General features: G+C 63.0%; 1 protein-coding gene across 1 annotated transcript; it reads left to right on the top strand.

Moving 5' to 3' along the window:
• Positions 1-214: 214 nt before the first annotated feature.
• On the top strand, positions 215-1,753 carry P2RY8 (P2Y receptor family member 8). Its single transcript, XM_043570253.1, has one exon. It carries the CDS (start codon positions 242-244, stop codon positions 1,313-1,315), a length of 1,074 nt encoding a protein of 357 aa, XP_043426188.1. The 5' UTR covers positions 215-241; the 3' UTR covers positions 1,316-1,753.
• Positions 1,754-10,741: the final 8,988 nt, after the last annotated feature.

Below are 10,741 nucleotides of genomic sequence, written 5' to 3'. Positions count from 1 at the left end.
CGAACCTGGTGGGGGCGGGGCGTGCTTCTGCGTGTGATGCAGCTTTGCAATATTTAGTCTACACTGGGCAGGAGGGCAGGCTTGAAGACCTGAGATGCGGGGACAGGGGCGGGCGGCGGGAAGGGTGCGGGGCAGGAAGGGGAGGCGGGGACAGGCAGGGCTGGGCCCCGTGGTGCGCCCCTCACCCACCCACCCCTCCCCCCCTGCGTCTTGCCTTCCAGCCGCGCCCGCGCCCGCCAGAATGGACATGAACGTGAGCGGCCCGGACAACGCCACGATCCTCATGCTGCGGGACCCGACCATCGCCGTGGTCCTGCCCGTGGTCTACTCGCTGGTGGCGCTGGTCAGCATCCCCGGAAACCTGTTCTCGCTCTGGGTGCTGTGCTGCCACATCGGGCCCACGTCCCCGTCCGTCATCTTCATGATCAACCTGAGCGTCACGGACCTGATGCTGGCCAGCGTGCTGCCCTTCCAGATCTACTATCACTGCAACGGCAACCACTGGGTGTTCGGCGAGCTGCTGTGCAACGCCGTCACCGTGGCCTTCTACGCCAACATGTACTCGTCCATCCTGACCATGACGTGCATCAGCGTGGAGCGCTTCCTGGGCGTGGTGTACCCGCTGGCGTCCGCGCGCTGGCGCCGGCGCCGCTACGCCGTGGCCGCGTGCGCCGGGCTGTGGCTGCTGCTGCTGGCCGCCCTGTCCCCGCTGGCGCGCACCGACCTCACCTACACCGTCGAGGCGCTGGGCATCGTCACCTGCTTCGACGTGCTCAAGTCCACCATGCTGCCCAGCGTGGCCATGTGGGCCATGTTCCTCTTCACGCTGTTCATCGTGCTGTTCCTCATCCCCTTCCTGGTCACCGTGGCCTGCTACACGGCCACCATCCTCACGCTGCTGCGCACCCGCGAGCCGCACAGCCGGGGGCAGCGGCGCCGCGCCGTGGCGCTGGCCGCCGTGGTGCTGCTGGCCTTCGTCACCTGCTTCGCGCCCAACAACTTCGTGCTGCTGGTGCACGTGGTCAACCGCCTGTTCCTGGGCAGGACCTACTACCACGTGTACAAGCTGACCCTGTGCCTCAGCTGCCTCAACAACTGCCTGGACCCCTTCGTGTACTACTTCGCGTCCCGCGAGTTCCAGCTGCGCCTGCGGCTCTACTTGGGCTACGGGCGCCTCCCCGCCGGCTGCCGCCACGCGCGCTCGGACAGCGTGTTCTCCGCCCGGACGCTGTCGGCGCGCTCCATGTCCAGCGGCCACGAGGGGCTGGAGGAGGCAGGGAGGCCCTCGCTCAGGAGGCAGGAGAGCGTGTTCTGAGCCGGGCATCCACCCCGCCCCCCCCCCCCCCCGGGGACGGCTGGTGGGACGGCTCGCACGGGCCTTCACGCATGGGAACCGCTGCGCGTCCATGGCCGTGGCGCGTGGAGAGGGTTCCCAGGAGCGCACGTCCTAAAACGGGCCACGGGGACACAACGGCTGGGGGACGGCGCGCACCGGCCTTCCCCCGTGCGAACCGCTGCGCCTCCGCCGCCGTGGCGCATGGAGAGGGTCCCCAGGAGCACACGTCCTAAAACGGGACACCCGGACAGAACGGCTGGGGGACGGCGCGCACCGGCCTTCCCCCGTGCGAACCGCTGCGCCTCCGCCGCCGTGGCGCATGGAGAGGGTCCCCAGGAGCGCACGTCCTAAAACGGGCCACTGGGACAGAACGGCTGGGGGACGGCGCGCACCGGCCTTCCCCCTGCGAACCGCTGTGCGTCCACCGCGTGGCGCATGGAGAGGGTCCCCAGGAGCGCACGTCCTAAAACGGGCCACTGGGACAGAACGGCTGGGGGACGGAGCGCACAGGCCTTCCCGGTGAGAACCGCTGCGCGTCCGCGGCCATGGCACATGGAGAGGGTCCCCAGGAGCGCACTTCCTAAAACGGGGCACCGGCATGGAACACCCCACGGCTTAATGACACAGGACTCAGCATGCAGGACGCACTGGGCTCCGCTCCTCAGGACGGGGACCCAAGCTGACCACGAGCTCAGCCAGCCCACCTGAGTCCCTCTGGAGCCCCAACATCCACCTGCCGTGTTGTCTGTGCCTTGTGCTGGGGTCGCCCATGGCACCTGCTATTCCCCAGCCTGGCACAGCCTGGTGCTTTTTGTCCAGCCCACCCTGGGTCACCGTGCGTTCTGGGATTCACCCAGACCACCAGGCACAGGCCCCTTTGGGCTCGGTGCCCCGGGAGCCCACAGGACCCCCCCCCCCCATTTGATCTGCTGCCCTCAGGAGCCACCACGACAGCTTACAAGTGATTTGGTCACTCTGTTTCCTCGAGGCTCACATCCTACAAGTCGCAATGTCCAGACGGGAAGGACATCCATCCAGGAGGTGTGGCTCAGCCCCCCCACACACACACACAAGGCTTGAGGGTCTCCAGCTCCATGAGAAGCTGCGGAGGCCGAGTTTTGGGAAGGACGACGTGGGTCCGCAGCTACCGTGGGGCTCCCTGACGGGCTCCAGGGTGCGGCCTCCCCCCAGGTGCCCTCCTGCCAGTCCTCTGCCTCCTGGTGCCAGCCTAGAGCCCCTGAGCCACGTGCAAGCCCTCCCAGGCTGTGAGGTGGCCTCGTGCACCTGACCTGAGCCATGGCGCCCCGTGGTGCCCGGGCCCCGGACAAGACCACCGAGCACACAAGCCTACAGCAGGATCACACCCAAGCCCCCTCTGTGCCCGTCCCTTCCTGCACCCAGGACACAGCAGTACCAGCCCCCAAATATGTGCCACTCCGGGAAGACGAGGACCCCTGTCCCTGGGGAGTCCGGGATGCCAAAAGAGTGGGTTTCCTGGAGCCGGGGATCCGTCTGGAACAGCACTGCCTGCTATTTTGTTCATCACACTGGGATGCACAGAGTTGGGCTCAGGGACCCTCAGGCTGGGATGGCTGGGGGGCAGGCAGCGTCCCCACTGTAGGTTTGGCACAGATGGAGACTGGCAGCTGCCATCCGAGGGCCTCTGGGAGCACCTGCTCCTGCCGTCACTGCTTTGGGATAAAAGCAGACACAGCTGTCCTGGAGGGAATAATGTCCCCCCAAACCCACATCCACGCAAGCGCACAATGTGACCTCTCAGATCGGGATGGCCATCAATCCAATGGCACGTGTCTTTGTAATAGACAAAAGAGAGACAGAGACACAGAGGAGAAGCCCCGTGAAGACAGAGGCAGAGACGGGAGGGACGCAGACACAAGCCCGGGGACGCCTGGAGCCCCGGAGGCTGGAAGAGGCAGGAAGGACCCTCCCCTGGAGCCTCTGGAACGAACACGGCCCCTCCTGGATCTCAGTGGTTCTGACCCTCCTAGACCTCAGCAACCCTGCCCTGCCTGGATCTCAGTGGCCCTGTCCCGCCTGGATATCAGCGGCCCTGACCCTCCTGGATCTCAGCAGCCCTGCCCTGCCTGGATCTCAGCGGTCCTGCCCCTCCTGGATCTCAGCAGCCCTGCCCTGCCTGGATCTCAGCGGTCCTGCCCTGCCTGGATCTCAGTGGCCCTGCCCTGCCTGGATCTCAGTGGCCCTGCCATGCCTGGATCTCCATGATCCTGTCCCTCCTGGATCCCAGTGGTCCTGCCCCTCCTGGATCTCAGCAGCCCTGTCCTGCCTGGATCTCAGTGATCTTGCCCTGCCTGGATCTCAGAGGTCCTGCCCCTCCTGGATCTCAGCGGTCCTGCCCTGCCTGGATCTCAGCGGCCCTGCCCTGCCTGGATCTCAGCGGCCCTGCCCTGCCTGGATCTCAGAGGCCCTGCCCTGCCTGGATCTCAGTGGCCCTGACCCTCCTGGATCTCAGTGGCCCTGCCCTGCCTGGATCTCAGCGGTCCTGCCCTGCCTGGATCTCAGCGGCCCTGCCCTGCCTGGATCTCAGCAGCCCTGCCCTGCCTGGATCTCAGCGGCCCTGCCCTGCCTGGATCTCAGTGGCCCTGCCCTGCCTGGATCTCAGTGGCCCTGCCCCTCCTGTATCTCAGTGGTCCTGCCCGGCCTGGATCTCAGTGGTCCTGCCCTGCCCTGCCTGGATCTCAGGGGTCCTGCCCTGCCCTGCCTGGATCTCAGGGGTCCTGCCCTGCCTGGATCTCAGCGGCCCTGCCCTGCCGGGATCTCAGGGGTCCTGCCCTGCCTGGATCTCAGTGGTCCAGACCCTCCTGGGTCTCAGTGGCCCTGCCCTGCCTGAATCTCAGGGGTCTTGCCCTGCCTGGATCTCAGTGGTCCTGCCCTGCCTGGATCTCAGAGACGCTGCCCTGCCTGGATCTCAGTGGCCCTGCCTGCCTGGATCTTAGCGGCCCTGCCCCTCCTGGATCTCAGTGCTCCTGCCCTGCCTGGATCTCAGTGGTCCTGCCCCTCCTGGATCTCAGCAGCCCTGCCCCTCCTGGATCTCAGCAGCCCTGCCCTGCCTGATCTCAGTGGTCCTGCCCCACCTCAGACTCGGGTGTCCAGAGCTAGGAGGGATCAATCCCTGTGGTTTTAAGTCCCCAGTGTGTGACAACTGCCCCATGACACACACCATTGGTGTCACTCTGAAATTGGAGGCCCATCTAAACCTCGTCCTCCAGGTGGGTAATTGCAGGGAACCTGCTCTTTGGGTCCCAGTCCCGTGGCACGCAGGGCTCTGGGCTCCCCCAGGGTCGGCCCTGGCGATTCCCAGTGCGAATTCCGCGCACAGAGCCGCCCGGACAGTCCCCAATGCCACAGCAGCCGAGATTCCCACGCCACCAATGCCTTTCTGCACACTGTGCCCCCGGTTTTAATTCTGGAATAGGCCTCCCACGCGGACAAAGTGAGAGCACTGTGATCCCGGAGGCCTGGCCCAGAAGGCCCGGATCCCACGTGGAATCAGAATCCTGGCTCCCTGTGAGGGGCTGTGGCCCTGGAGCTTAGCTGGTAAACTGTGGGAGCTGATTCCGGCCTCCAAAGCCTCCAGGCCCCGCCCCCTGTGCATGGTCCTCGACTCAAACCCACGTTCCCAACTTGGGGATGTGCTGGGGGGCACAGGCACCTGCAGGTGGAGAGCTGGGTGAGCCCGTGACCCTCGTCCTTGGGACCCAAGAGGCAGCCTTGGGGTCCCGTCGACACCCTCCAGCCCAGGCCGGCATCGGGCACAGTCCTCGTCCACCGTCTTGCAGCTGGGACGTCCCTGCTGGGGGGACAGTGTCTGAGCCAATCGGGCCTCACTGCCCAGCTGTGTGCAGGGGGCTCAGAGCCCCCACAGGAGCCTTCAGAGCGACCCCTGGAGACTTATCTGGCTAAAGGTTCACTTGGCGGGGGGGGGGGGGGGGGGAGGCAGGTGGCTAAGGTGAGTCCAAGAAGGCGGGCGTTAGAGACCCGAATTCTCCAGAGAAGGAGCCATGACCCCCGCCCTTCCCGACTGTCCCAAACCCGAAGGCTAGAAAGCAACGTCGAGGCAGCAGCATCCAGGGTCGGAAATCCTGAGCCAGAGAGACGCCCCCACCCACGTGCTGGGCGTGGGCCTCGGTGAGTCTCATGCGGGAAAGCTGTGAAAACCTCAAACCATTGGTGCCTGTGACAGCTGCACACCTTGAACGCGGAGGAAGCCCGTCTGCATAATATCCTCGTCCATAGGATGTCGGGCCCTGTAGCCCTCTGGTGACTCCTGGGGTTCAAGCAACAAACGCACCTTGGACCACGTGTGCTGTGTCTGTGTGGGCCCCAGAAGCGCACCCTGTTCCCGTTAAGTATCGAATAAAAGTATCACACACCTGTGCGCACGCGCGGATGAGAAATGTCTGTAAAGCTGTGACCCCAACACTGAGGTCCTGGTGCACGGTGGGGGGGGGGCACCGGTGCGCTGAGACGTGATACCCTGGACACCGACCCAAATCCCACCCCCCCCCCACCCCGTGCAGAAGGTGAGTACGTTTCTCTCTCTGGCCCCCGAGACCCCTGCTTTCCAGACATGCGCCCTCTCTCTGAACCGCACGTTCCCCTCCGGCCAGACCCCGGGATCTTCCTCCCATGGCGGAGTCAGGTTACTTGGGAGCCCGAGGCTGAATCCGGGCAGCGCGACACGGAGGGCGCGTGGCGTGAAGTCAGGGTTTTTGGGGCCGAAGACGGGGATTTTAAAAGAAATATTTTTGTGTAAGAGGTGTGTGTGCAAATATCCGTGTGTGTGATGATACAATGTTTGCTGTTGGACGGAAAATACCAGAGGAGGTACATGTACATGCACGCACGCATGCACACGTACCCACATGCACACATGCACACGTACATGTACACACGCACACATACACGCATGCACGTGTACCCACATGCACGCATGCACATGCACACACGCACAGGTACCCATATGCACACACGCACACGTAAACACGCACACGTAGATGCACGCACGCGTACCCACACTCACACATGTACATGCACGCACAGGTATGCACATGCACGCACGCACTCATGCACACGTACCCACATGCACAGATGCACACGCACGCACACGTACCCACATGCACACATGCACACGTGCATGCACACATGTATGCAGTTACCCATGTGCACACACGCACGCACACTTACCCACATGCACACACGTACACGCACGCACATGTACCCACATGTGCACACACGCACATGTACATGCACGTACATGTACCCATATGTGCACACGTACACACATACATGTATACATACACATGCACACACACGTGCAGACACCCACCCATGCACATGCACCCACACACGTACATACACGCACACGCATGTGCAGGCATACACATGCACGCACATGTACACACACGTGCAGACAGCCACCCATGTATGCTCACGTAATGCACTCACATGCACATGCACACACATGCACACACGTGTAAGGCACCCACCCATGTATGCACACATGCATGCACACACATGTACGCAGACGCACGCATGCACGAACATGTACGCACGTGTGCAGGCACCCACCCATGTACACACACATACATGCGTGCATGCACACACGTGCACACACAATACATATATAATGCACATGTGTGCACGTGGGCATCATACAAATTTGGGGGCCTCGAAGAAAAACAGGAAAATGCTGGTCGCTCACAATGGTTGAAGCTGGGTGAACAGAATATGGGGCCCCATTCTAGAATTCTCTTTCCTTTGAGCACATTTAAAAATATCTGTACAAAAAATGAGGTATATTGGCAAATGTCACACAAAGACCTTGATTTCTGCCCAGTATATCACTGAACCCTGGAAACCATGTCCGCTGGAATTGCATGCTATGGAAGAGACAAACGTTCCCACCCCAGCTCTCTTCTTGTTTTTCTTTTCCTTCCGATTTTTTAAATTGCGATAAAATGAAACAGGCAACATAACATGTACCACCTGCACTGTGTTTAAGCATGTATCAAGGGATCATTGAGGCCACGGAATTCGCCCGGTGTTTAGTATGCGTGCACTAAAGGTGTCCCCAAACACAGTAGCGCAGCCACAGGACGTTTGCACGGCCCCAGACGCCCGATGCCCTTTGTTCCCCGTCCATCCCTACGGCCAGCTGGATACGCTTTCTGCCTCCGTGGACTTGTTTTTCTGCTATTGCCACATCAGTGGGGTCACAGGGCACGTGGGGGCTGCAGTGCTGACTTTCTCACCACAGTGTTCTTTGGGGGCTCACGCACGGGGGACTATTACTACTCTTCCCTCCTTGTTCCATGGACAGGGTGACCACCCCGTGCCCATCACGTGAGTCGTGGCAGATTTTGACCTCAAGCCGCAAGAAAGGTTCAGACTGGCTGTTCGCTGGAAAGCTTGAACGTTTGACCTCAGCTTTTATTTTCTTATTATTGTTTTTTTTTCTTTTCATGTCTGAGCTGTCTTTGGAAATCCGTGTGATTCCGTAAAGCCAGTGAGATTCATTTTTTTTTAAGTTTATTTATTTTTGAGAGACACAGAGAGTGAGCGGAGGAGAGAGAGAGAGAGAGAGAGAGAGAGAGAATCCAAAGAAGGTTCCATGCTGTCAGCCCAGAGCCCGGACACAGGGCTCGAACCCACAGCCGCGAGCTCATGACCTGAGCTGAGATCAAGGGTCAGATGCTTAACCGACTGAGCCACCCAGGCGTCCTCACTAAAGGTGGGACTGTTTAGTGCCCTGACCATACCGCCAGTGTGGGCGTAAACACCAGTGAAAACACAGGGAGAGGGGCCCCTGATGACGGTGGGCCATGTAATGAGCATGCTAGTTTCTGGGGCTCACAGATAAGGCCCAAACAGCCAGGAACGGTCATAGGATAAACCCCACACCAGGGGTCCCCCGTAAGAGTCCCTCATCTGGCTACAACAAGGTAGGTGCCGCACCCAGTTTGCAGAGGACAACACTGAGGCCCACAGACGTAGAGGGACTGGCCCCGGGTCCCAGCGCTGGTGAGTGGGAGACCCTGAGTCTGCAAGTGAACCTGCCGCTGGAGCCCGATCCTGCACCCGCGAGAGCCCAGCCGGGCCTGCCCACTGCTGCCTACAGCCCACGGCCCACCCCCTGACTTCCCGTGTGGCCAGGCCCACCCAGCAGCGCATACTTCCGTGCACGTGTGCCTTTGCTGGCACTTGTGTGTAGAAATGACGGCGTGTTGAGCGGAACAGAAAGGTGAACCTATCAGGAGCTGACTTCCAAAGAACGTGACCGGGCGCCTAGGCGGTTCAGTCGGTTAAGCATCCAACTCCCGGCTTTGGCTCAGGTCATGATCTCACGGCTCGTGGGTTCAAGCCCCACGTCGGGCTCTGTGCTCACCGCACGGAGCCTGCTTGGGATTCTGTCTCCCTGTCCCTCTCTCTCTCCTAAAAATAAATAAATCAACATTAAAAAAATTTTAAAAAGTGCTTGGGATGTTCGGGGTCGGCTGTCCCGGGCGAGGCTAGCAGGCAATCAGAATGGCCATCAAGGGGCTGGCTGGTGACGGTAACCAAGAGAGGCTCCGTGGAAGGGTCCGGGGTGGGCCTGGGATGGACAGGCACAGGGGGTCAGGGAGGACGGGACAGGGGTATTGGCTTAGATGCACCTGGGTATATTCGTCTGGGGACACTTCTGGAGGTCACGACAGTGAGGGGGGCACTCCTGGCGTGTGCGGGGTGGAGACCAGACACGCTGCTCCACACCCTACGGCGCACAGAACGCCCCACCCCACACGGTCATCCAGCCCCACGTGTCAGTAGTGCTGAGGCTGAGAACCCCGGACCTCACAAGACGGACCCTATCTATCTATCGATCGGTCATCTATCGATCTTCGCTGTGGTCAGGATTCTCAACCAAGGGGCTACTCGGTGCCCGGGGAAACCCCGGCCACATTCAGGGGAGAATTTGGGTTGTCACAACTCGGGAGGAAGGTCCCGCCATCTAGTGGCGGAAACTGGGGATGCTTCTGAGGATCGTGCAAGGAATCACCTAACCCCATAAGTCAGTACTGCTGCGGCTGGGAAGCCTCACCTCAGAAGAGACCGTGTCTGTCTGTCTGTCTGTCTGTCTGTCTGCTTACCTGTGTATCTGTATGCGGCAGTGGTTCTCAACCGAGGGCTATTCTGCCCCCCTCCAGGAGAACCCCTATCTCTGCCCCTCCACCGCCTCCCGGGACCCCCTCTCCGCGCCCCTCCACCGCCTCCCGGGACCCCGACTCCGCGCCCCTCGTCCACTTCCCAGGAAGCCCCCGTTTCCGCGCCCCAGGGGCGCTCGAGGGAGACCCTCCCACCTCCGCGCCCCTCCATCACCTCCCAGGGACCCCCATCTCCTCCTCCCCGGCCCCCAAATCCCCGGCTCCACAGGGGCCCCGCGACTTCGCGCTCCCGGAGCCCGCCCGCAACCACATCCCCGCGGGGCGCACCTGCTAGCGTGTGTTGGCGCGCAGGGCACACGCCGCCAGGGGACTGGACTTGGCAGGGAGGGGCGGGGCTCCGGCATGCCTGGGCGGAAGGGGAGGGATCTGGGGGTGGGGCGGGGCTCCGGCGGGTGTGGGCGGATGGGGCGGGATCTGGGGGGGCGGGATCTGGGGGGAGGGGCGGGGCTCCGGCGAGTCTGGGCGGATGCGGCGGGATCTGGGTGGAAAGAGCGGGCTCTGGCGGGCCTGGGCGGACGGGGTGGGATCTGGGTGGAGGGGCGTGGCTCCGGCGGGCCTGGGCGGATGGGGCGGGATCTGGGGGGGGCGGTGGCTCCGGCGGGCCTAGGCGGACGGGGCGGGATCTGGGGGGGGCGTGGCTCCGGCGGGCCTAGGCGGATGGGCGGGATCTGGGGGGCGGGGCGGGGCTCCGGCGGGTGTGGGCGGATGGGGCGGGATCTGAGCGGATGGGGCGGGATCTGGGGTGTGGGGCAGGGCTCCGGAGGGCCTGGGCGGACGGGGCGGGGCTCCGGTGGGCCTGGGCGGATAGGGCGGGATCTGGGTGGAGGGGCGTGGCTCCGGCGGGCCTGGGCGGATGGGGCGGGATCTGGGGGGGCGGTGGCTCCGGCGGGCCTAGGCGGACGGGGCGGGATCTGGGGGGGGGCGTGGCTCTGGCGGGCCTAGGCGGATGGGGCGGGATCTGGGGGGCGGGGCGGGGCTCCGGCGGGTGTGGGCGGATGGGGCGGGATCTGAGCGGATGGGGCGGGACCTGGGGTGTGGGGCAGGGCTCCGGAGGGCCTGGGCGGACGGGGCGGGGCTCCGGTGGGCCTGGGCGGATAGGGCGGGATCTGGGTGAAGGGGCGGGGATCTGGCGGGACTGGGCGGGGCCTTGGGGGGCGGGGTT

Source organism: Prionailurus bengalensis, chromosome X (genome assembly GCF_016509475.1).
Source record: "Prionailurus bengalensis isolate Pbe53 chromosome X, Fcat_Pben_1.1_paternal_pri, whole genome shotgun sequence".
Classification (NCBI taxonomy): Eukaryota; Metazoa; Chordata; class Mammalia; order Carnivora; family Felidae; genus Prionailurus; species Prionailurus bengalensis.
The sequence above is the reverse complement of the archived record's forward strand: the minus strand, read 5'-3'. Positions and strand labels throughout refer to the sequence as shown.

What these genes read in the sequence shown, in the direction of transcription:
- P2RY8 (XM_043570253.1), top strand. Translation starts at nt 242, where the DNA reads ATGGACATGAACGTGAGCGGCCCGGACAACGCCACGATCCTCATGCTG.